This window comes from Phoenix dactylifera, chromosome 14 (genome assembly GCF_009389715.1).
Source record: "Phoenix dactylifera cultivar Barhee BC4 chromosome 14, palm_55x_up_171113_PBpolish2nd_filt_p, whole genome shotgun sequence".
Lineage (NCBI taxonomy): Eukaryota > Viridiplantae > Streptophyta > Magnoliopsida > Arecales > Arecaceae > Phoenix > Phoenix dactylifera.
The window spans coordinates 15,615,109-15,642,428 of NC_052405.1; the positions used below are offsets into that span (position 1 = coordinate 15,615,109).

A 27,320-nucleotide genomic window follows, 5' to 3' on the forward strand; every position below is an offset into this window, starting at 1 on the left:
TAGGCCAGGTCTAATCAAGTTGAGGCAAGATCAAGTCATGGGTTTGTTTTGATCCATTTCATCCCCAGAAAGAGTACTGAGGAGGGATGGGGTAGGGGGAGGGGGCGAATCTTCCTATATTGGGGGAAGGAGAGAGTGATTCATTAATCTCCATGTATGGGGGAAGGGCGGGGAGAGAGAGATACCAAGGAGATCAAAGGATTCTCACATGCTGGGCCATCCACCATGTTATGGAGAGAAGAGATCATGAGCACCGGGCATGGGATGAGATGAATGGAAACAAAGGCTTTGTCCACTGTGATCAGATGATAAGAATGGGCAAGATTTGAGTTGAGATTAGTAATATATGTATATGTATGCATGCATGCATGTATCCATGCATTTAAAACCATACATGAACAGGTGTCAGGCTCTCATAATGTTGAGGCTCACGACCTCCAATGGCGGATCCGATGCTCCCTACACCGCCGCGGACACCCCACCGCCGCCGCCGCCGCTGCTGATGGCGACGCACCTCCACCGCTCCGCTGCCCTTCTCCTCCTCCTCATCTTATCCCACGTTCTCGTCCGGCCGGTCCTCGCTTCCGGCGGACACGATGGCGGAGGAGGCGCAGAGGAGGAGGAGTTCTCGGAGGAGCTTCTTCTGAAGCCCTTGTCCGATCGGAAGGTCCTCGCCCACTTCCATTTCCAGAGCACCGCTCTGCCCTCCGCCACCAATGGCCGCCACCACCGCCTCTTCCCTAAGGCCATCGCCCAGCTGGTACTTGTTCTCCAATCCCTTCTCCATTTCCCAATATTAGGGTTTTATTGCAGCCTCTTCGATTTGTTTCTTGGTGTTTGATTGCATAAGTAGCATAAAAGTAGAAGAAATCGCAGGAATCTCTCAAGTAGTATAAAAGTAGAATGAGATCCAAACCCCAAGAAACAAATAGATGGTGGTAAGGTAATCTACTTAAATGTCATATTAGGGTTTTATTCAGCCCCACCGATTTGTTTAGTTGTAATTAATCGTTTAGATTTCCACAGTATATCATATTATCTCGTCTAGGATTTGGTGATAAAGGTACTCATGTCGTGGTCCTTAATTCTTCGTACCTTTTGTTTTTTGATGCTCAAAGCTATAGTGGACTCAGTTTGAAGGTTTACCATTGAGTAGAAATGTCAATCTTGTCTTCAAGTATGCGGGGATTCTGATAATTTTCTTCACTACCATAAGTGAGGGAGTACCTATTTGGGGAACTAAATGTGCTTTTTCTTTTTCCTCAAACCTTAAACTCAAAATCTACGTGCTCTGTATCTTATCTTCTCTTCAATTAACTAGAAGCTATATTTTTACAAGCAACCTAATGCAAATGATGCTATGTATTCTCATAAATACTAGGTAAGTCAATTATGAAAAAAGAGTTGTAGAGAACTATCACTTCCACAGTATGGCTATTGTTCCATCTAAACAAAAACCATCACTTGTGAAGTTCATGAATGCAAACCATTTTCATATTTTGCCTCAATACATAGTGCAGCTGGTAGACACAGATACTTAAATTTGCATTTCATGTCTGCATAGGATTCATGTCAAGTACTAAAAAGGGTGGCCTAATGCATGAGATTCCCATCATTGTCGTGTCTTGGAAGGCTTAGATGTACACAACCTTACTCTCTCGTGTAAAGAGTCCGTTTCCGTTCCGTGTTTCAAACCTATGACACCTGGGTCATAACGGAGCAACCTTATTGTTGTGCCAAGGCTCTCCATCATTCATATCAAATACTAGTACTTTGGCAAAATATATTTTATGTTCTTATTTTGAGTATTCTTTTAAGCTAAGAAAAAGACTTAAGATTGCTTGAGGTACTTCACAAATACCTCTGTGAATGAGGAAGATGACTTTCTCTTTCCTTTTTAGTGAATGCTGACCTTTTAATGATGGATATGATGGATTCTTAAATTTAGAGTTTGTGATATTAATGTTATTATATTATCTAAAAATTACGGTGTTTGTATTTAAAAATTGACTAATAAATAGAGTTTGTGGGCTCTTTTTGTACACACATAATGTCATATTAGATGTATCATATCCAATTTTTCAAGGTTTGTTGTATTATGAATCTATATCATGTTATATCTATATTCCATGTCCATCTCCACGCTTCATATAATGGATTGCTCAATACACTGTTTTTGAAAATCCCAAGTAAATTTTGACAAAACCTTGCTCGTGTATACATTTAATTAGGTGCATCTACTCAATCTTATCTTGTAATGGTTTCTCCTTAGGCACAATAAATTCATGTGGATCTACATCTTGTAATTATCCCTTCTAAAATCATGGATGATCATGTTTTAGTTCATTTAAATTATTGTAAGATTAGGTCACACCTTGTCAAGAAGATGAGAATTTACCATGTGAAAAAACGAAAATAGATACAAGAAAACTCAATGTGACACATCAAGTCACCAGTGTGGGTCTCCTTCTAAACAAAAGATGGGTCTCCTCGAACAACAAAAGTATTCTACTTTTGAACATGGTTTAATTATTTGTGGAAGCAATAATAGACTTATTGATCCAAAAAATCTAACTATAGAACATGATATATCATGCAGCAGGTGAAGATACCTGTGAGATGCATGCTTAAATGAAAGAACTTATTGTTGCCCAGTAGATACAACCCAAGAGGGGGGTGAATTGGGTGTTTTAAAAACTTTTTGTCTGATTAAAAGAAAACACACAAGTGTATGTGCAAAAGTGAAACTAAAGTTGTAACCACAGTCAATCGCAAACACAAAAATTTATAGTGGTTCGGAGCTTCCACTGCTCCTACATCCACTCCCCAAACACCTTTGGGAATTTCCACTATAATCCGCGATTACAGTACGGTAGTTTTGCGAGTTCACTACCCAACTCGTTGTTTTACCCCGGGCTAACAACGAACCCTACAATCCCCCAATTTGACCTAGGCTTGGGACGCCTATCCCTTGTTTCAAGTCCCTTGACTGGAACAAGCACAATAAACAAAGGTTTTACAAAGATTTAAAAGCTCTTAATGAAGCGAATATAACAATGAGAAATAATAAAATCCGGAAGAACCCTTTTAGCCGTTGGAAGCGTGGGTAATGGTGGTTCTTCCGATGTGGATCGCGTTGGCTTGAATGTGAGCTTTGAATGCCGAGTGGGAGTGAGTAGTTGAGCACGAAATCAGATGGGAAAGCTTGAATGCACTTGATTTCTCCTCTTGAAAGCTCTAACTCCCTTGAACCTCTTTTTCTTTTTTCTCTCTTGAATGATCTTGTGTTGGGTTGGTGAGAAGTTGTTGGAAGGCACTTAAAAGCTCCCTTTTATAGCCCAAAAAGCAATAGATCCGTTAGACACAAAAATATGACCGTTTGAAATTCAAATTTACCTGCAAAAATGTGTCAGTCGCGTTCCAGGCGCTCCGGAGACGTCTCCGCTTCGACGCGAGACGTCTCAGCTTTATAAAATTTCTCTTGACGGTGTTTGGAGTCGACTCGGCACTTTTACGGGGACGACTCTGAAGAAGAACGACTTGAATGCTTGTTCTTCTGTTTTTCTGAGAGAGTCGGCTCGGTACTTTACGGGGACGTCTCGGGATTTTTGCGCTTTTTGCATGGGGACGACTCCGCGACGTCGGGGACGACTCCGCGACGTCTTCACAATGAAAAAGCAAGTCCTCTGGAATCGGCCTTTCTGCCGTCTCTGAGAGAGTCGACTCCGGAAAGCCGGGAGTCGACTCCGACCCTGCGAGACGCCTCGGCAGGTGCTGGGGACGTCTCCAGACGTGCCAGTTTCTCCTCTACGTTTCAGAGACGTCTCTGGAACAAGCCGGAGACGTCTCGGCTGCCCCTGATCTGTTTTCTTCATCTCAAAAATCTTCAATAAATCCTCCGAAAAATATGGGAACATGCCTTGACAATTCTTAACAATATTCTTAGATAAACACCTGAAATGCTCAAGTAAATTGTTAATATAAGGGGAATTATACTCTAGTGTTTTGTATTCATCAAAATCCATTAGGAGGTCAACAATCTCCCCCTTTTTGATGATGACAAAACACTGAGTATATGCAAAATTTAAAATTTAGACATATACACAGTATTTGATCAGATGTACAAGTATTGTGTTTTGGTTAGAGCTAGATACAGTATGCATAATTCAATATAGTCAACTGTCAGTTCTATCCTTATGCATAAGTATTGATCTTAGTAGCTCTTTGAGCAATTTTGGCATATCATCTATCACTTTTAGATTTGAATCAAGTTAAAGTGTAAATTGATGAAATATTGATGCTAACAACAATTAAAACCCAATTCTTTTGACTCCCCCTTTCTTTTCCAGAAGGACAATTGTCTTAAAGCCAATATTCTTCAATTTTATCTTTTCATTTTGTTGATTCTAATTAAACTTTCAAGTATGAGTTTAAATTTTGCATTTTGCATTCCATATTGGTTCTACTCCCCCTTTTTGTCATCAACAATGAAGGGGACAAATTTTTCTTAGGTGCCTAAGAACGCGATGCAACCTTTTAATACCATGAAACATACAATGATTTCCAAGTTATTTCCATCAATGAATTCAGCATTCATTTTACTCCCATTCATTTCATACCTTTTAAATGCAGTTATTACAAGTTGTGCTCCCCCTGTTTCATATGCATTGTCAAGTTGGCAGAATAGTAAAATGGTTGCACATTGTCAAATTTGAACATTCAAGGTATGTTATGACATTTTCATGGCACATCACAGAATTAGAAACATACACCAAGATTCAAAAAGAAGGGTTATGTCATTCATGTAGTATTACAATCATTTGAAGCCGTTACAAGGATAATTTCAGAGCAAATTATGATGAGAGCACATCGAATGTGATTCCAAGGATAGTTTTCAACTCAAGTGTAGATGGAATCTTTCTTAAGTTAATTCAAGAAGTACCATAAATGATATTCAAGGAAAGTACGAATGGAAATCTAACCTCTCTTCAATAATAAGTATGAAAGCTTGTTCATTTAAGATCTTTTGCCCAATATATTAAGTATTTTATCAACATGAGAGCAATTTAACTAATTTTCAGAGTATAAGAGCAGTATATTAAGTATGATTGCAAAGTTCTTTTATGGTGTAAAAATATTGTGGCATAAATGCCAAAAATATGAATTCATGCAATTTATGATATATCTTAGAGCATACATAAAATTCAAAGCTTTGAAGGTTCTTATAAAGACTTTAATCCTTTAAAAAGGAAGCACATTTTGGTACATATAATAATCAATTGGCATAAAAAATGAAGTTCTAGAGAACAAGCCAATAAGAACTCATCAGTAAATTCCAAAAATAGGTTTTCTAAGAGATACTCAAGAAAATTCAACACATTATTCTCCCCCTTTTTCATTAAGTTAGAGGCTCTTAAGATCAACTGTTTGAATTGCAATTTGGTTCATGATTTATGCATAAGATATATTAACCAAATAACAAGCCTCAAGGTGTATCATAAAGATTTTCAGATTTAAATTTCAGATGATACATATTGAAGAGCATTAGGATCACTTTTCATTTAGTATGCTTTCTCTCTTCTTTAGTTATAGATTTATGCGATTAAGTTCCATAAGATCTCTCCTTCTGAGATTTTCTTTCTTCCCCTCAATTGATTATTCCATTTAAGAGTTTAGAATTTGAAGATAATGTTCAATAAAATTGTCAATTTCAAAAAAATATATTTTCTATAAGTTTCAGCTTATTTTCATAAGACTCAATGTTTGAGATAAGACAACCTTTATAGAACTCATCACAAGGTATAAACTTATTATATAATTAAAGCAAGTCTTGCAATATACGGAGGTTCATCAAAATCAATCCATAAAAATCAAGGTATGAGATACCGAATATCTAAATCTCCCCCTCAAAAGATGCATTCTTCTTTAATCATTCTTTTCTATTGTTGAATTTCAGATTTTAGTGATAAACGTGAATAAAACTGAAATTCTATGATATCGAGAATGTAGAGTAATCTAGTATTATTCAAAATTTGTAGCAATTACTCTTTCTAATCCTTCAAGAACAAGTTATGCTTTCTCTTAATCTTAGAGAAAATGTATAGAAATATTAATCAGAAAATGATTCATTTGAAGCTCAGTTTCTTTCAAAAGCATTTACATTTTCTTTCTTTTAGAATCGTTTGAGTGAGCTAAAATATTTCTAGCTTTAAGATCATTCACTCTATATATATTCTGATGGAAGTCTTTAAGAATGTAGGAGAGAAAAACATATAGATTACCATTGAGGTATATATATTTATAGAGCTCAATCACAGTTTTTCAGCAATGTATACATGAAACACAATAAATTTTTTTAATATCAAAATAAAGTCATATATTTAAAAATTTTTGTTTGCAATCAAGATCATCGAAAGACACATCATTTGGACCAATATTGGTACATTCTAAAGATAAGAAATGATATGTTTCAGATGCGTATCGGAGCAATCAACCAAGGCATCAAAATTAATTCTGTTTTTCTTACATTAAGATTTTATTTAGAAATCATATTGAGTTTAAGCTTTTATACAAAATCAGATTCTGAATTTCATAAAGATTTTCAATAAAGGCTTTCAAAGTCATAATTTGAGATATGTATCTTCCACATTGTAGTCTCATCTTAAATCATTATGATTGAAAACACATATTTCAAACATATAAGAGCATATTCAGAATATTTGTATTTATGTTGAGTTTTGGTATGAGTTAGAACATTATATACCAAAGTTATTGCCTAAATAGAGATATCCTTCTCTTCTCCTTTTTACAAATTTATTCAACTTTCAGATTTTGACGATGATTGTGTACGACAAATCTAGAATTTCTTTTCAATATTACCAATCAAAAATTTTATGTAGTATTTCAAACATTCAATCGAATTGTCCAAGCATGGAGCATTACAAAATATTGAGAACTCATAATTCAAGACATCATGCCACATGCAAAATATATTATGTGTTAAGTCATGCATTAAAATAAGAAAAAAAAATTGTCAGGGATCAAAATCAATTCTTTTCAAATAAACTCCCCCTATTTAAATATAATTTTGCACTGATTTCATCCTTGAAATGTGTTTTCAAGTGATTAAAGCTTGACTTGATTCTTCTTATATACTTTCATTTACTTTGTCATTCATTTTTACTTTCCTATGCTCTATACTCTATTTGCTCTCTATCCGGTGGAGTTGGAAGGGGCACGAGGTACTACCACTAGCCTCCCTCTTGTGTCGTCCCTAATATGCCCTACACCGAATAGTTGGATCAAATAGTGCCGGGTACTATCACTAGCCTCCCCATTGGCACCATCCCTATGATGAGCAATATAGAAAGGTTAAAATATTTACTTTAAACTCTCCCTCTATTTAAGTGTAATTCATTACGGATTTTATCCTTCCAAAAGAATGCTCATACAAGTCTTACAAATGTACTGAATATATTACGCTTGTTTTGCTTTTTCTTAAGATTGGAGTATTTGCCTTTACTTAGATTTTACTTCTCTTGAATAATATCCATTATCTTTTCTTTATCTCTCTTTCTTTTTGTTATTCTCAAGTAATTTACTTGAAAGAGCAGAATAAAGAAATAATCAAATGTATCATATAGAGGTATATCATGCAAACACATTTTCATTATGCTCAAGAATTCATAGCTTCTCACAAGTCATTTTAAATCAAAATTTTAAGCATAAACTTGTGTAGTTCATGGTTATGACATAGGTAAAGATATATTTTAGTTTGGGCAAACCATGAAACAATTTCTAAAAGCACAAGTCAATCAATACATATATAGACATGATATCAAGAAATTAATAATTAAAGACTTTAATCATGCCATAGTAAGATTTAAGTTAATGACTTTGCTCAGCTAATTTATGAGAGAGGTATCTAAAATTATCGAATCATTCTGCATTCTTCAAGTCAAATACCTACTAGATTTCTTATGTGTAACCTTTTGGCTGAAGAAAGTCCTCTCTCTTGTTTGCATGTGAATGTTTATTGTACCTTTTATGGAGGTGTCCTTCAAGTTGAAATCTCTCATTTTCTTGCTTAAGGATCCTGCAAACTCCTTTTCTTTCTTGAAAGAAAGTCATTAGTTTCTTCAAGATACAAAACATTCATCTACCCTATCTTTAACTAGATGATTCAATACACGATATGACACTAGTTGAATGTTGAGTCATTTTACTCAAGAGATTGCCTAAGTATAAGCAAGCACATATCACTTGAACTAAAGAGATAGTTTCATTAACCAAGATGGTTCAAGGACAAGCATGTGAGGCAATAGGAAGATTTATCAAGGTCAAATCAATTTCTTATTTTCAAAATCAATTTAGTTTAGATTTTATTTGCTTAAGATAATTATCAATAAGACACGCTAGCTAAGTTTTAATCAACTTATCTTAAACAGTTGTTTCTATCAAAGCTTAGATCATGATTTATTTGTTATCAATAAATTATGATTCATTAGAGTTAGATTGAAATCTTGCACATAATGAGCATACAATCTGGTCTACTGGCTGTATGATAAAATAAGTATTCTATCATGCTTCAATACAGCTTTAAAAACAATAGATCTACCTTGCTCATCCTTTTCAAATTCTACAAGATGAGGTCATAGAATACCTTCTTCATGCCAATCTTCTATAAGAGTTTTCTTGTGGACTAACTTTGGTCAATGAAGATTCTCTTTCTTGTTTCTCTTAATTTGGAGTTTGAGAGAAGATGTTAATTCATTCATCATACATTTTTCAAACTCACCTTGCATGAGCTTAGTAAAATCTTCATATAAATCCTCGTTTGTAGAACCAAAAGTGATATCATCAATGTATACTTTGAGCAAATAAGATATCACAAATTCTTCTTTTTTGATGCATAGATTTATCACTATTACTTTCTATCAAAAAGTTACTCAAGCTTTTATATTATGTATATTGGTGCCTGTTCCAAATCACATATTGCTCTATCATATTTGTAATGAGTGTTTTCTACACATTCATTTGACAGAATATAAAGCTCATGAAGCAAGCAAATGATAATGGTGATCTTTACTTCTAATCATGCAAGAATTTCATCAAGATCTAATTCATCTTTTCTTGATTGAATCTTTTAGTAGTCACCAATTTTTCTTCATTAAGTGCATTTCTGAAAACTCAATTGGTTCTAATTATTAACAAGTTTTCAGATTTTATCGACAAGATTTCGAATTCTCTTTCTTTTAAAAATGATTTAGTTTAATTTGACCAATTCTAATCTTGTTCATTCTTCTTAAGGTGTTTTAGTTTTAGATTGTTATATGTAAGAAAAAAAGATTAACATATACATATATAATCTGATTTTAGTGACTTGATGAAAGATCATTAGTCTCATAAAATGAATTGATATTTCTACAACTAGGATCTTTTCATTGAATATTCTATATGCATTGCTTGATGAATGATGCCCAAAGATAAGTATCTTTATCAGATTTGGCATTATTTTCATAAGAACATATCAAGCATAACATGTACGACTGAAAAATATGAAAGATATGCAATAGTTCATTTTCTATTTTTCAGAAGATCAAATGGAGTTTTCATCAAAAGTAGACCTAATAGAAACCATATTTATGACAAGCAATGATGATAGCTTTTAACAAAAAAAATTAAGTAGATGACTATCATACAGCATTGCCTTTTTAATTTCTTCAAGGATTCTATTAATCCTATTTTACTTATGGTGTTCTTGGTGCAGAAACAATTGTATTTAATATTATTTTCTATGCACAACTTAATACAAAATTGGTTTTCAAAACTATGTCATGATACTTCGTTATTTTCATAGTTTGCAAACCTTTTTCATTTGAACCCTTTTTGTGAGTTTGTGCCAATGTAGAAAATATTTCAATTTGAGTGCCAAGAACAAAGCCAATGTAAGCTTTTGAAAACTTAGTGTTGGAAACAACATCTTTAGATTTAGAGATTGGTTTTTGTTTGTTTCCTTAGTTAATATGCATAGCAAACTTTGACGTTGCAGAAGATAATCTAAGTAAACCAATGACAAGATCTTTTGAGATTAAGTACATACTAGCATGAGTTGATTTTATATCCCAAGGATGGTTTCTTTAATCTTGGTATTCATAGTGCATATATTCAAAGGCATACCAAGTGCACATTTTCATATCTATGATCGATAAACAATAATGCCATGGATAAAAACTCTCAATCAAGCATATAGAGAATTCATAGAGTTATTTTTAGCAACTTATCCAATAGTGAGTAAATCATACTATAAAATGAAGTGATTTGATTATATTTCCAAAAGTATTTTTCATATCACAAAATTGATCAATACTTGCAATTCATATTTTAATCAAATACTAGAGCAAAAATAATGATGAGATGCAAGGGTTACTGATTTCATTATTATTATTTTTAATCACTTTTCATAAGTATATTTTAAGTTTCAATTTTTTTGACGTGTGTCTAGAACACCCATTTGTATGAAAGTTCTATTTATTCCATGGGTATCTTGGCACACCTACATCTATATCCTCATATTTTCATTTTGGGTACCCAAGCTTGCTTGGGTCCTTGAGAGTTAGGACATATGGTTCCTTTTGGAACCCAAATTTGTTTAATTGTAATAACTTTACCACTTGATTTAATTATGTTAGAACGATAGGTAAAGTTGTTATGTCCATTCTTTTCATGTTTGAAATAAGTTATCTTATTTAATGGTTTGCTTGATGCATTGATAACCTTTTTCTCTAGAGATTTATTGTTAAGTAAAGGAGTCAAGCCAAGTTTTGGTTTATCATAAGCAACATATTGGCTTTCAAACATCATTTTTAATCGTTCTGAACTTACAGTAAATTTGTTAATAAAAGATTTTAATTGATTAATTTCTTTACTTAAGTTTTGATTTGTTTTGATTGAGCTATGATTTTTCTGAATCAATTCTTCTGAAATTAACCCTAAGCTTTTATATTCAGAATTTAGTTTGTCATGTATTTCAGCAATAGAATTTTTTTCTTTTGAAATTTCCAAATTAAGCTTTTTAAGATTTTTATTTTTCATAGCTAATTCTTTACATTCACCATACAAATCATGAAAAGCATTTAAAAGTTCATCATAAGAAAATTCTTCTTGAAAATCATTTGATGTAAAAGTAGATTCAGATTTTACCTTATCTTCTTGTGCCATAAGATCATCGTTGTAGTTCTTTGGAGCTAAAATCATCGTTGTTGCTCCTAGCTTTCATTTTCTTGCTTGACTCTTCCTTGGTCAAAACTTTCTTCCTTTTTATCTCTTTCTTTCTTTCTTCTTGCTTCCTCTTCTTCTTTGTCTTTAGGAGGCTTTTGAATCTTTCGGTGTTCGGGAATGGATCCTTGTTTCCATTACCGAACTCTTTATTTTTTGAACTGATCTGCCTTTCAGACTGTTCTTCTCTAGGAGTCGACTCGTACAAATTGGGAGTCGACTCGGCTAATGTCGAAGATTCTGCAATCTCATTGTTAGTACGCAATTGAAGTACATGTGAGCTAATCTGAGATTTATCATAAATAATTGTTAAAGTATCCCAGATTTCTTTAGCAGATAAGCATGCAGCAATCTTATGAAATATAGATTCATGGATAGCACAATATAGAAAGTTCATGGCGTTAGTATTCAATTGTGCTAACTCTTTTTCATTGACATTTTGAGAGAGTGTGTGAGGTCCATCTAAAATGATATTCCATATTCTATAGTTTTGTGATTGAACAAAAATTTTCATTCTAGCTTTCCATTGAATATAATATGTTCCATCAAACAGTGGAGGTCTGTTTATGGAAAGTCCCTCGGCAAATAATATGTTATGTGGGGTTGTCATAATCTTTAGCTCTAGTCGGTTAAGACTATAATTAATAGAAGAGCACCTGCTCTGATACCACTTGTTGCCCAGTAGATACAACCCAAGAGGGGGGTGAATTGGGTGTTTTAAAAACTTTTTGTCTGATTAAAAGAAAATACACAAGTGTATGTGCAAAAGTGAAACTAAAGTTGTAACCACAGTCAATCGCAAACACAAAAATTTATAGTGGTTCGGAGCTTCCACTGCTCCTACATCCACTCCCCAAACACCTTTGGGAATTTCCACTATAATCAGCGATTACAGTACGGTAGTTTTGCGAGTTCACTACCCAACTCGTTGTTTTACCCCGGGCTAACAACGAACCCTACAATCCCCCAATTTGACATAGGCTTGGGACGCCTATCCCTTGTTCCAAGTCCCTTGACTGGAACAAGCACAATAAACAAAGGTTTTACAAAGATTTAAAAGCTCTTAATGAAGCGAATATAACAATGAGAAATAATAAAACCCGGAAGAACCCTTTTAGCCGTTGGAAGCGTGGGTAATGGTGGTTCTTCCGATGTGGATCGCGTTGGCTTGAATGTGAGCTTTGAATGCCGAGTGGGAGTGAGTAGTTTAGCACGAAATCAGATGGGAAAGCTTGAATGCACTTGATTTCTCCTCTTGAAAGCTCTAACTCCCTTGAACCTCTTTTTCTTTCTTCTCTCTTGAATGATCTTGTGTTGGGTTGGTGAGAAGTTGTTGGAAGGCACTTAAAAGCTCCCTTTTATAGCCCAAAAAGCAATAGATCCGTTAGACACAAAAATATGACCGTTTGAAATTCAAATTTACCTGCAAAAATGTGTCAGTCGCGTTCCAGGCGCTCCGGAGACGTCTCCGCTTCGACGCGAGACGTCTCGGCTTTATAAAATTTCTCTTGACGATGTTTGGAGTCGACTCGGCACTTTTACGGGGACGACTCTGAAGAAGAACGACTTGAATGCTTGTTCTTCTGTTTTTCTGAGAGAGTCGGCTCGGTACTTTACGGGGACGTCTCGGGATTTTTGCGCTTTTTGCATGGGGACGACTCCGCGACGTCGGGGACGACTCCGCGACGTCTTCACAATGAAAAAGCAAGTCCTCTGGAATCGGCCTTTCTGCCGTCTCTGAGAAAGTCGACTCCGGAAAGCCGGGAGTCGACTCCGACCCTGCGAGACGCCTCGGCAGGTGCTGGGGACGTCTCCAGACGTGCCAGTTTCTCCTCTACATTTCAGAGACGTCTCTGGAACAAGCCGGAGACGTCTCGGCTGCCCCTGATCTGTTTTCTTCATCTCAAAAATCTTCAATAAATCCTCCGAAAAATATGGGAACATGCCTTGACAATTCTTAACAATATTCTTAGATAAACACCTGAAATGCTCAAGTAAATTGTTAATATAAGGGGAATTATACTCTAGTGTTTTGTATTCATCAAAATCCATTAGGAGGTCAACACTTATGATGAATCATTATTTAGACTAAAATCCACAAGCTTAGAAGGCTGTGATCATGTTAAGCCCCTGTCACAAATTTGTGTCAATATATTGGTGAATAAATGGACGCCACTGGCAGGTGCCTGATAACCATACATATATATGAGCATTTTTTGGCATTTTAACATAATACCCAAGACAAATGGTCAGTGGACCCACTTAGAACAAACTTTTGTATAATTACCTGAGAATTATTGCAATGGAGTAATGGAGAAGTAGAGATTAAGAAAAACAAGAGCCTTGTGCCACATAAACACAGTACCCTTCTTAAGTAGTACCTTTACCCATGTCTTGGATAGTCACCAGCTAAAATTTGTGGAAGCAAAAGGAGTAATTTTTCGATGACTAATTACTTGTTGAATACAACTTGCTTTAAACAAAAAAAGCTTTAGGGACTGCCACCGTAAAAGTAAATTAGTCACTGTAAGATAAGCTCATCTATCATTGTTTAAGGGTTCCAACATGTTGGATTATATATGTCCTTGAGGCTTGGTTGAAATGAGCATCTGTTGAATGGACAAGCCATGGACCTAGGTGAACGGTCTACTGGTAAATCAACTTGATGCAGAGAATAGACACTTTCTTGCAGTCAATCTGTGCACATTTAAACTGAAAGTTGATATTAATGAGTCAGCTTTTCATAGGAAACCAGATTACTAGCTCTATGTTGTTTAACTTAATTGAAGTAATGTAGCTTCATTTTTTCTCATCCTGGTTTCACATTTCTTAAGAAAGTTGTCAGCCATGCAAGTTCGCAAGTGATAGGGTTCTCAGCCTGCATATAAATTCCTAACTGAGCTAAGCTACCATATGTTGCTTGTTGCCATTCAATGTTAATAGATTCAGCCCCAATAAATATGCAGTAATGGACCTTGAATACTCTCACATCAATTATTTTGCTTTAATTCCTTCTCTCCAATGTGGCATTGTTTAACTTGGTATTTGTTTTTTGTTATGTCTCTTGAGGTTAAATTTGAGCAGTAACTGATTTTGGGCATCACTTTGTGCAAAACCTGTTAATGGTGTAAAAACATATTTGAAACTAGCAAATGTTTGGTTTGGATATGTTTAGAAAAATACTGGTTAATGAACCATCAAGGTTCATGTATTTTTATCACCTTGTTTCTTTCTAATAATCTTAATTAATTTGTCTTGCTGACTTAAATAATTGGTATGAAATCAGCAATGAATTATTGTCGAAGGTTCAGTATGAATACTGTAAAATATGTAGTTTCTAAGTGCACAGCCCTTTTTCTAACATTATATGCTACTTAAAACAGGTCGAAAAGTTTCAAATTAAGGAAATGGAGTTATCCTTTACTCAGGGACGATGGAACTATGAGAACTGGGGAGGATCTGATCCGATGTCCAGCACCAATGCCAAGCCCCCGGGTGTCGAGCTGTGGACCCTCTTTGACCTTCCCGTCACGCAGGTTGATGCCACTTGGAAAAATCTCACCCATTCCCTTTCAGGTCTCTTTTGCGCATCCATCAACTTTCTTGAATCCTCCACAGCTTATTCTGCTCCTCGTTGGGGATTCCATCCAAATTCTGACAACCTAAGATATGGTGCATTGCCCCGCGAAGCAGTTTGCACTGAGAATCTCACTCCTTGGTTAAAGCTTCTCCCATGTCGAGATAAAGCTGGGCTGGCTTCTCTATTGGACAGGCCTTCTATTTATAAAGGCTACTACCATTCCCAAAGATTGCGGATAGTCTCAACTAAAGTTACTGGTATAGTTCTTGAACAGACACTGACTGTTGTGCTCCAACCAAATGTCAAAAGGAATAACCCTGTTTCTTCTACTGAGGGATCTCTGCAGCCTAATTGGTCCATGAGTGCAGTATTTAAAAAGAAGATAACAGGACAGTGTGTTCTTGCCAAAGCTAGTAGAGTGTTCCTTGAACTAGAGGAAGGTTTAGTTGCTGAACTTGAGAAAAGGGTATTTAGAGATTCTTGGAGTAATCCTTTATTTGAATTGTCTGCTATGCCAGATAGGGAAATCAAAGAGATCAACGCCTTGCAAGATCAAAGTGGTTCAATTTTATATGAGTTCAAGGTTGCTAACTACAACGAGTATGAACCTTTGGATGTGGGCATGATGTGGAAGGTTCCTTTGGTCTGGTCTTGTCCCCATGCACCATTCCATGTGAGCCGGTTTCTAATGGGAAGTGGAAATGAACGAGGCTCACTTGCTATATCATTGCAATCCACCCAGTCGCATGAGCAATTCTTAGGTGGCTCAGATGCTTGTACGCTACAAGTAGTTGTTTTTCAGGTTGTTCCATGGTATGTTAAAGTTTATCATCACACACTACAGATTTTCATAGATGGGAAGCCTCAGACTGTCTCTGATGTGATTGAAAAGTTACAAGTGACCCCTTCAGAAGACAAGTTGTTACCTGGGACATTGGAATTGATGCTTAGATTTCCTTGCAGCATGCACTCTGCTACGTTAACTTTAGACTTTGACAAGGTCTGTTGCAAGATCTGTTTTCGGTTTTCATGCAAGTCCATTTAGTTGTGCCCTATGGGAATATATCAGATTTTGTTCTTAAGATACCTTTTGATGAGATTTATAGTTCCTTTTATGTCCTTTCTTGTTGATGAACTACAAAATCACTCATAAATCTTCTCCATGTCAAACATTTTTTGGGCTTCTAAAGCTCGTTGAAGTAACTACTTAACCTTATTTAACTGAACCGTCATACTGTTTTAGGGATTCTTGCACATTGATGAATATCCTCCAGATGCTAATCAAGGTTTCGACATTCCATCAGCTTTAGTTAGTTTTCCTGGCTTCCAGTCAAGCAGAAGTTATCATGAAGATGACTCACTGAAAAATTCTCCCTTGCTTCTGAAATTCCAGGTATCTATCTGATGTTTGAGCTAGTTGAGAGAAGAAATAATGTTGTTAAATTGGTGCAATGAAATAATGAATAATGACCATCTTCACCATTTGTAGTTGTTACAAGTGGTATTGCTGATTCTTTTTGGGTTTGTCGATCGTGGCAGGAGAAGCATGTTATGCGGTCTTATACAGAAGTATTGCTTGTACCTTTAACAACTCCAGATTTTAGCATGCCTTATAATGTCATCACTTTTACTTGCACTGTTTTGGCATTATATTTTGGATCATTGCTCAATGTCTTGAGAAGAAGGATTGGTGAGGAAGAGAGAGAATTGAAAAGCAAAGGTAAGTCAGATCTTTGACATACCTGATTCATGTGCTCAATAATGTTCAGATTTTTATATGTAAGGGAGTCTTCTTGAAAAAGATGTTTTGGACGTTGATCATCTTTTGAGATGGATAACTAAAAGATAATACTTAGTCTATAGAATCACTAAGATTGACAAAATTACATGTCTAACTACATAGAGCATTGAACAGTTGAAAACATTATTATTTTTGATAATTGATGTCATGCATGATACAAAGGGAACCTTGTGATAGATACTTCCAACTTCCAAGGCTTTCATGGAGAAATATTCTTTTCGTTTCATAATTTCTATAGTTTGGTCGATATATGTCTATGTTGTAGAGTCTGAAATGTGAACCTGGTGTGTATCCTTGTCATATGGTGACACTAGGGAATAGACATAGACTTGCACATTCATCATTGAATACCATTTAGTGATTGTTTTGAAATATTTCAAATTTCAATAGATAGCACATATTTCTTCATTTGTTTAGTAATTGAGTTAATGATAGTGATGAATAATATTGATTGTGTCATGATGATACTAATGTGCTTCCTCATAAAGAAATCACACACATTTATTATATAATCTATTATGTACTTAAAAACTGTGTCTCTCAATCTTCCTTTAACAATCATCACCTCCAAGCTTTGTCCTTGAGTTTTTAAGTGTTGGATTTTATGAATCCTCATTGACAAAACATTTCTATTAAGACTAACAGAATTTCGATAAACACAGAAACTTTTTGACCAGAATCGCCTGATCAATTTTGTCATACAAAAATATATTTTTTTAAACCTCCCCAAGCCAAATTATGGTACAAACTCTGGGTTTTGGAGTCTCTGTGTTTGAAATTTATGCTTAAATCATTATACTATACTAGTATGTATGTCAGCCATTTTATAGGTTATTTCGGTCAGCCTACTTCATATTTCCTTAGTGCAAAGAACTCATAGTTGACCAAATAGATAAGAGCCCAAATGTGACAATTCTTGAAGGCTATGGAATGATATAGAAAGTGTGAAATGCCTGCCATGGAGAACTCAGTTTTGGAGCCAGGATTTTATTCCTTTTTGTTGGGGTGTGGGCAACAACAAAGTTACAAAACAATGCTACCTAGAAAAATATTTATATATAACATGTTTATTAACCACTTGGCTTACAATTATAATACATAAAGAACACATCACATTGTATAGAAAAAAGTAAAAAAGAAAAACTCCTGTCATGGATAAGCTTCTATATCTAGCATCCTATGATCCTTCCTAATGCCTTGATTTTTAAGGACATGATTTTAGTACATTACCAAAGAAGAGACTATAAATAATAATCATTTCTAAGAATTTTAATAGATATCTCATTGAAAGGAAAGGGAATAAAAGAATAGATAGGAAGAGGAAGAAAAGAAAGATAACAGGAAAAGAAAAGTCACGATCCTGGGCAACCTGGGTTTTCTCCTTTTCATTTTTTTTTTCTTTGCCAATTCTTGAAACCAGCTGGCAAATAAAGAGAAGGGATGAGTGCACAACTTCATGGTCATTGTCTGAAAGATAAGAAGAAGAGAAATAGGGAACTGTGGGAGATGGGAGAGTAACCGACTGCTCTAGTCTTGGATCTAGGAGGGACACTTGTCTGTGATCGAACAAAATATGCACCATAACTACTTATTTGTGTTCAGCAAGAAACTTTAATAGATACTCTTGCTTATCAAAACAATCTGCAAATATAGACTAATTTTGATATCAATAATATTCTTATCTAAATTTACTGGTTAACATATCTATAATCAAGATTTTGGAGAAGGGGAGTGGGGCAAAGGATCCATCAGCTCTAGAATTAATATGGAAAATCTAAAATCCATGGGGTGCACTTGCCATCCCTAGCCCCCTGACCCTGCTGGTGCTTGAAATGCATTAGTGATGAATGTTGTAATGTCTTGAAATTTTTTAGAACTCGTCCATGGGCACTAAGTGGTTCTTGCTAGGCACATGTCCCCAAGTGTCAGAAGCAGCAGCCTCTAAAAATCTAGGGATAGGGACATGGCATATGCACATAATATCTATGTACACGTGTAAGTATGTATGTATGCACATAGGTTGGTAAATATGTACATAGGTGTGCGCATACGTATTGTATGTTAAATTTTATGCTTATCCTAAAACAAACTCAAAAGGGGAAGGAGACATATGCTTTTTAATAAACAAAATAAAGACCATCCATGTCCTTGCATGTATTTTAACAATGTTATTTTAAGGGTATTCTAGTAATGGACGATATGGACCCAAACTTCCAAAGCCATGAACTGGAAATGTGAGAGGCAAAGGCTTTGAGAAAGCAGATATTGTTGTGAGATCCTTAGGTATGTTTGAGGTTACCTAAGATGTTTTAAGATATTTAAGTTGATAATAGCTGTGATATATATTAAAAATACAACGGCAGTTTAGTGTCCAACACTTGGAAAAGAGTACATTGTGTGATGCTCCAAAAAGTTGCCAAGCGTTGGTGCTTTTTTTTTTTTTTTTTGCTAATACGAGTGGAGCGTCCAGCTGTGTTATTTTATGTCATACAGGTGTCCCAAAGTGTTGACCCTTCCTGGAAGCTAAAAACTGGAGTTTCCAAGTAATAAGCACCCCAAGTACACCTGTATTTGGAGTAATCTTCATAAAAAATCTTAGTCATCACATCAAGCTGCATGGACTGCACTTCAGCTGTGTCACCGAAACTTCTCCTGTACTGGTTCTTTTTGAACTCTGCTTAGTGGATGCCTTGCATCCTAGAAAAGACTGTACTATATATGAAGAAAACTCCGGTTGACTGAATGTCTGGACTTTCAACCTTCACATGACTCCAATATGAGAATGTAAACCTGATTACTTGTGGATAGGGGGGAAAGGAAAAAAGAAGACTGCACTATGAGAAAGAAGACAGCATATGAGAAAGAAAAATGGATGGGATCAGGGAAAAAACTCAATTGATTCCCAAAGTGCTGGACTACCTAGAATCTAGAAACAAGTAAATTTCTGAAGCAGTAAATGGGAGGGGAAGGGGAAGAAATCTGAATGAGATGGAAACCTGATCAACTTGAGTGTGCAGTGTCAGGTGCAAATTAGAAAAAGAAAATTCAAGTTATGAGATATGTTTACCATCTCTATTAGAGAGTTTGTATATTTTGATTGATGGGGTCCCAGCTAGCTATAAAATTTTCCTATTTCTTGATAAACCACATGCATCAGACATGCCTATGACAGAAGTTTAAAGGAATCTTTCACACTTTCAATCATCATGCTTCCTTAGTCAAATCCCTAGCTGATCTCCGTTCATATTTTTGGTTATGTGATGGCGAAATTTGAATGTTGTGTTTGTTTAACACGTCTTCTATGGAAGCAATATAGAATCCCGAAAAGATAAATATTAAATAGCCTATGACGACCTGGATTCGTATGGTTTACGCAGAACTAGGTGTTCCGTATTGTTTTGTAATGAGAAATTCCATATTTGCAAAAATTGTCTAATTTTTCATAGTGTTCTGAAATGCAGTTAGGTGACTGCATATGCATTCTTGCATGGTGGATGCAGCCTGGTGACCACTCTGTATTGGACTAATAAGGTCCTAAACTATGCCCAAGCCACATACAGAATTACCAGGCACTGGCATGGGCATAGGTGACATGTGTATGCGGCCCTTGTGCATATAGTTAGTGATTGTTATGAGTCATTGTCCAAGAAGTCACTTTTCAACGAAGATGATTGATTTTTTCTTATCATATTTTTAATAGCTGGTAGCTTAAGTACTATATGATTTGTGTATACTTAATTACAAGCTATGCGTCTTTATTTCTTGTATTTCAATTGTTCGTCATTTGATAATTGGTATTTGTTCAATACATTGTCATACTTGAAAAATGAGCAAAAATTATGGGGCATATTGATATATCTTTATTTTTTTAACGTTAACATGTCATATATATTACATTAGGCTCTCAAATAAGTGTGAGTGTGTTTCATTTTGAAATTTCGTTATTCTTTTTTACTAATTTTATTTATTTATTATTTATATATTTTAGGGCCAACTACATATGCACCCACATATTGCATGTGCACCATGCAAAACCCCAGCTGCCCACATATAGCTGCTGCTTCACAAAACCTTGAGTTTTCTTCGAAAGATACGTAGATTGTGCAATTGGGAATTCTCTATTAGTTATGGATTCGGCACTTTATAGTCTATTTTAAGATTTGAAATAACATACTTTACACATAAGGGCATGGAAGCACTATAGTTGACCTTTTGGTGCCTTGAATCTTCTTCTGAAATAGAGATGATTGGGTTGAGAACTCTTTATGGACCTTGGTGGTGGGAATTTTCTACCCAGGGTAGCATGCCCACTTTGGGAACTCATCAGAATCTTGAACTTGCACTTGCTTCCTAGGCACTTAAAATATTTCAGGAATATTCCCTTTTCCTTCACCCACACCCGCCCTCACACCCATTCCCGATTTTGGCAACTAGCTTAGGGATTAGATGTGAGGATTCTACTAGTTTGTATTCAGACTGTAAATAATACGCCTTAGATTTAATGATGCAACAGCAATGTTTTTTTTCTATTTTGGGCTTTCTTTATTGTCTTAGCAGTTGTATCAAGCCTTGGGGTGCTTTATAGATTTTTCTTTTTCCTATGATTTTTTAGTGGTTTTTAAATTAATTTATAGGCTGTATATTGTGATTGGTTTCAAAGACCTATTTATCTAATAGCCCTCATATGAGTTGGATTGAGGAAATCATATGATTACTATAAAGTCTATAAATTTTTAGGATGTCTATATGTAAGCTGAAAATCAGTGTCATATTACAAAAGAACCTAACTAAACCTCATCACCTATAAAGTGCAAGCTCAATTAAAACTGTTTACTTAACGTGAGCTAGCAGACTACAATAAACACTATTCTTATCTACCATTACCAGACAAAGTTACAAATAGATATCCTAGACAAAAAGACGGCCCCCTAAATCTTGAATATCCGCAAAACACACATAAGACAAAATTCACACCATAGTTCAACTGAAACTTTAGGTGCCTGTTTGAATGTTTGGAAGAAACTTGCTAAAGAACTGAAAAACTGGAGGAGTGGAGTGGTGCTATAGCAGAATTCGATGGGAAAATTTTATTTTTGGGTTCTGACATTACTGTTTAACCGCATAAAAATTAAACATACCTAGGTAATATGAATATTTTGTTTAGAAAACTTTTATCAGGCTTTATGCGACCAAGTAACTACTTATGAAGAATGCCACTGATTATTTGAACACAGGCTTTGGCCAAAATATACAATCATTTGATCCCCTGTACTAATTGATGGAGAATATCTATCATCAAAGAGAAAGTGATGAAAGACAAAAAAGAATAAAAAGGCATTCATGGAACTTAAAATATTAAAAAAAGAATCAGGTCAAGTTTTTTTTTTCGGGGAATGCCTAGAAGTTACAACATTAGGATTCTCAACCTTCACCTCAACACAATTTACAAAAACAAGAAAAAGGGTGGCCCAATTCATGCAGGAGAGCAAACTTACCATTGCACCAAGGCTCACCCTCTCACCTAACCACAATTTACAGAAAGAAAAAAAAAAACTGTTCAAGTACTCCAAATTTTCCTAGTATGAAAAATGAAAGTTTGGTTATAGATTCAGCACCTCTCTCTTTAAATCTTTCCTTACATGATGCAACGCCCATGATTTGCAGCTCCTATAGATAGTAGATTCTGACCCCGGAAAAAAAAAAACTTCTTCATTTTCTTTCCTGCCTAACTGGAGTTCTAAACCTAACCACAAACCTTACTATTTCTTGAGTAGATCCATAGAAATTGAGGGAGAGAGAGAGAGGGAGGCGGGGGGGGGGGGGGGGATGTAGGCAGTGTAGTGGCAGCGCCATGATAATGCTGAGCCTGGTGATAGCGTGGCTCGTACTAAAAATTAGAGGCCAGAGATCCAAGAAAGAATGGAAGTAAAAGTGGAGGTTAAAGAAAAACTTGGCTGGAAGAGCCTTGTTTAGTCAGGAAAATGCTGCTACAACAAGGAACCAGTTAGGGTGTGGAACTTCTTTCGAAGTGGAAATGATAGGTTACAACTCACAAGCAAAGGGACTCTCAGGCAATCTGTGGGAACGAAATAATTTCAACTTTGTAGATTTCTTTTTCCCCTGGTATTGGTTGCTTTATTTGGTATTGTTATCCTGTCAAAACTCTATCCAAACATGTGCTCAGGTACAAAATACTTTGTGGTTTTAAATAATCATGAAATTCCTGTTTCCCACACAATACTACGGAAACAAGATGTGTAGGAACAGGCCTTTAATTGACTGTAATGATAGATGTCTTGGTATTACTTTTCTTTTATGCCCTTGCATGTTTCTTTCTTAAGTATTACTTAGGCCCATGATGCCTTGTGAGTTCCTTGTTGGATCACCCTATCGTCAGAAACACATTATATAACTGATGAAGACTTGTAGTTTGAAGAAGTCCTCTCTCTATCTCTATCTCTTGTGCGCGCGTGCATGCGTTCACACACACACAAAGAAGAGAGATGGATACTTTCTCTTTTTTTTTTCTTGGGTGGGGAAAGGAAGTAGGAGTAGGGAAAAGTGGAGTGGATTAGGGGGTTGGAGTTTTGGTGTTTGGGGATTTTCTGCAGTTGAAATAAGGGGTTGACATGACAAACATAGAAGGGAGGTCGGTGTTACCTAATAACTGCAGATTGAGGTGACTATCAAGTGGTGTTATGGGGAGAATTTATCCATATTATCTTTTATATAATTCTAGAAAACATTTAAGATGTAGAGAGCTTTTAATACTGTATCAGCTTTGGAGCAGGTAGCGTGTATGGATATGTTTGTTTCCAGATTGAACGGTTAACCTTAGTGACTGATACTCTTGAGCATTGGGAGGTTAATTGAGGTACAGCTCTTGTGAAGGGAGTATGATGATCTTTTGGTTATAAAGGCCATCCAGAACATTCATTTGTGGAGATTTTATGTAAGAGGAAATTAGTTTCCGAAATCTCCTTGCTTTTCATGAACATATTTATATCTTGTTTGAAGGGGAGTCTTCTTTTGTCTATGTTCTTTTGTCTAGAGACTTGTATTACATTTCTGTAAATTTTCTTTAGAGGCAACAGATATTTGACATGTGATTGAGATCTTTTCCTTCTAACAATATCCAAAGAGAACTCTAGAAGACTGCAGTCCGAAAATACGCTCAATTCATGAACATCAAAGACTTTGTTGAACCTTCTTATCCACTGTCAACTGGTAATCATTCATAAATTTTTGTTCAATTTAGGACCAGGAAGCTGCGAAAGTTCCTTTGACTCTGAAACTTATTTAGGTGCAGCATTCCAGGTTATCAATAAAAATGTGTTTTCCATGCGAAGGTGATCATATAGGTTCTCGGTTGGAGAATTAGAAAATAGCTAAAGGCAAGTATGTGCAGATGAATAGTTTTTGGTAACTTTACAATCAATCAGAAAATTGATGAAAGAAGGCAATTTCATAAAGGAAGTAGCTTTCAGTTAAACTGTTCTCTCCTAACTGGAATGTTATTCTGATGCGGAAAAAAAAAGTCGCTTGCATTGATGTATTATAAGTACCTAAGAAGATGGGTACAAGAAATTTCCATGCCTAACAATGTGAAGAGCACTCATTAAGGGAAAACAGGAGTTAACTCCAGCAACTCAAGCAGATGAGATGATGCTGATTTGTCATGATTAATTTTGAAGTATGTGGAGGTTATGCAATTGTAATTGCTTCGTCAAAAGGATTGTAAATTCTTAACAAATCACATGTTGGATAAATCACTGTTTTACCTATTTGAAAATCCATATATTACCTTATGGATGATGGACCACATTTTAAGAAAGGGGGTGGGAAGGGGCAATATCTACGGGCTTATTTTTGTATGAATTTTGGTGCCATATTTCTTGCCTTTCTTCTTTTTGCATGCTAGTTGTTCTTTTATTAGAACTAAAATAACCACCAAAATGAATGGTCAAAAAATTAGAATAAGGATCTCTAAGAATGATAGAAAAGATGTGTATGCATGGGTGTGTTAATTATCATAAGGAATTGCTTCGCAACACCAATATCATCTTTAGCCATCGTAGGAAACATGCATGTGATGAAAGCTGGTTTCCTTGATCCTCTTAAACTTCAACAACCTTTTCTCTGGAGCATAGTGTAGTAAGCAAGGTTCATTGTCTCGGTACCGGAACCCATATTAGTGCCACTCTAGTATAGTGTCGGTATGGTACGGTACAGAATTTTTTTACCGTACCAAGTATCGGTATGCCACCCATAATGGGTACCGGTATCAAACTGATACGGTACAGTATGCATTGCACCGCCAGATTTGGGCCGGTACTATGTACCATGGTAGTGAGTGGCTTTAAATTTTAAAATGAGCAGTGCAGGCATAGCACACAAATCTACACTAAATAAGCTGCATCACCAATAAGCTACCCCTTTTCTTCCTTAAAAAAGAAATTGTTGTTTAACTCTCTCTATTACAGCCGGCACCGCAAATGCTACCAGATTGAGAAGCAATAGAGAAGCTATAAATCAGCAATATAACTTTTCTTTTTAGATTTATGTTTGCTAAATAGTTTCCCTTTTGTCATGCTTGACATGAAAGTTGTGTATAATGGGGAATATGGTCTGGTGTACCTAAAATTATTCACTCAAGATAAGAAAGTACCTTTGGTAGGGGCTATAATGGCATAACTCTATCAGATTGGTGTTCTAAACCATTGCATAGCTCTAATCTTGAATGCTATCCTTGTAATGTCTCTTTGGAAACTAAAACTAATCTTTTTTTGCACCTTGCAGCTGCCAGGCCTGGGTTGATCCCCCTGCTTCTAGCTAAGTTGTCTTCCAAGTTAAAAGGACGGACAGATGAGTCATCCCAGTCATCGCCATCATTATCATCATCTTCACCATCTATATTAGGACCCAAGCTATTATTCAAAGTCATATTAATTGCCGTGTTAGCTGTTTTTTGGAACTATTATTTAAACAATGGCTGAGGTCAATGGATAAGCCATATACACTGAGTAAGATTGATTCGATACGTGTTGTAACTTAGTGATCACTTTATCCTCTAGCAGCATGTTGCCAGCCGGTTATACTTCTTGTATCATTGATTTCTCGATTGTTTAATGCTCATTGTAACTTGCATCCTTTTCTGCCAGGAATGGTTATTGGTGTTAATTGCAGCTGAGCTCTGAAACGGTCTAAATCTGACTTGTAGCTGTTGATCACGACGGCAGTGCTGTGCTTTGCTTTGTTCAGATCTGGATCCAACGGTTCTTTCAAGCACAAAATGGCTTTTGCATGTCTAGATCTATCACTGTTGAAACTTTAAAGAATTGTGTTCACCAAGTGAATTATATTTCCCTAACTTGGGTTTAGGAAACTTAGGCTTAGGAAATTGTTGTTTATTTGATAAAACAGCAGTTGCATGTTTAGACTTGTCATTGTTGTATAGAAATATTCGGCAAGAGGAACATACTGTGGATATATGAACAGGATCATCCTTTAGGATGAGAAAGATACCAGAGATGCTTCGCAAATTCTTTCACATTGCAACATGGTTTGTTGTGTAGCACCCCTTCTTCTATGAAGCAATCTGTGTGGAGGAAATTATTGGGAAATTAGAGCCGAAAAAGAAGACTCGAAATTTTGTGAACATTGCATTGATTCTGGGATATGAAGATATCGCATGCGATAGATCAAATTTGCATATCCGGTGAATCTCATGGGATATTTGAAATATCTTCTTAGTTATGTCATGAATCTTCTAAATAGACCTCTTAAAGAATTGGCAAACCTAATATATGCCGATATGTGATTTTATCAAAATTTTTATTTTACATATTCAAACTAAGAAATTGTCATCTCAATTGGATTGAATAGGATAGTCCAACTCTGTCATATGTTTTGGGAAAACTAACATGAAACTCAGAATTAGGGGTATATTTATACTTCTAATGAAGGGAGAATTGATCCATGGTCAATTCTATAATAGATAAATAAAAAATTCCTAGTCATACCTCATGAAACAAAGAAACTTTTTCCCGTAATTAGCCATTTCATTTCTTTTAACCATCCTTTTAGCCCTATATTGACCCGCATATCATGAGATGCTGGTTGGTACATTGCAATTATACTGATGATGTATCTTGGCATTAAATGACTAAAAACTAGAAATCAAAGCATGATTTGGAAATAAGTTTTTCTTGGCTAATATGTTGGTATTTGTCCTCTACATGGTGCCAACTTTCCATGACCTTGATACCATTAGTCAAGGAGCATTCAGCTTCATCCATCCTTAGTCCTTGAAGGAACAACCCATTTGAGCTCGGTGCCAATGCATCACCACTCACAGATAAAGCTAAGTTGGGGGATGATGTGAAGTGATATTGGAACATATAACATGATTCTCACATGAGTTCCACATGTCCTTTCCTACGCTTTGCAGCTTATTGGAGGCAGGGCTGCAACTTATGCAGGTGGGATCGGATTAAGGGCAAACCCTAACCCAATCTGATTTCTAAAACCTTCGGCCCTAATACAACACATCCCATTCTTTGATTGGGATTTCTTTAATGCAGTTCAAACCCACTTTAAGCTAAATTCAAGATGAATTGGGTTGGTCAAATCGGATTAGGTCAGTCAGATTGAGTTGGATTA

General features: G+C 35.7%; 1 protein-coding gene across 3 annotated transcripts; it reads left to right on the top strand.

Annotated features, from left to right (window-relative positions):
• The first annotated feature begins 143 nt into the window (after nt 1-143).
• On the top strand, nt 144-26,212 carry LOC103695658 (GPI transamidase component PIG-T). Of its 3 annotated transcripts, XM_039133818.1 has the most exons (6): nt 148-760; nt 14,661-15,857; nt 16,101-16,250; nt 16,397-16,577; nt 25,458-25,681; nt 25,820-26,212. In XM_039133818.1, exons 1-5 carry the CDS (start codon nt 347-349, stop codon nt 25,652-25,654), a joined length of 2,139 nt encoding a protein of 712 aa, XP_038989746.1. In that variant the 5' UTR covers nt 148-346; the 3' UTR covers nt 25,655-25,681; nt 25,820-26,212. The 3 variants fall into 3 exon arrangements, with proteins under 3 accessions (XP_038989748.1, XP_038989747.1, XP_038989746.1); XM_039133819.1 differs by lacking the exon at nt 25,820-26,212 and having other exon boundaries at nt 147-760; nt 25,458-25,818; XM_039133820.1 differs by lacking the exons at nt 16,397-16,577; nt 25,820-26,212 and having other exon boundaries at nt 144-760; nt 25,458-25,818.
• Nucleotides 26,213-27,320: the final 1,108 nt, after the last annotated feature.

What these genes read in the sequence shown, in the direction of transcription:
- LOC103695658 (XM_039133819.1), top strand. Translation starts at nt 347, where the DNA reads ATGTATATGTATGCATGCATGCATGTATCCATGCATTTAAAACCATAC. An exon ending in CTAAGGCCATCGCCCAGCTG is followed by an intron (nt 761 to 14,660) that starts GTACTTGTTCTC and finishes TACTTAAAACAG; the next exon opens with GTCGAAAAGTTTCAAATTAA. An exon ending in TAACTTTAGACTTTGACAAG is followed by an intron (nt 15,858 to 16,100) that starts GTCTGTTGCAAG and finishes ATACTGTTTTAG; the next exon opens with GGATTCTTGCACATTGATGA.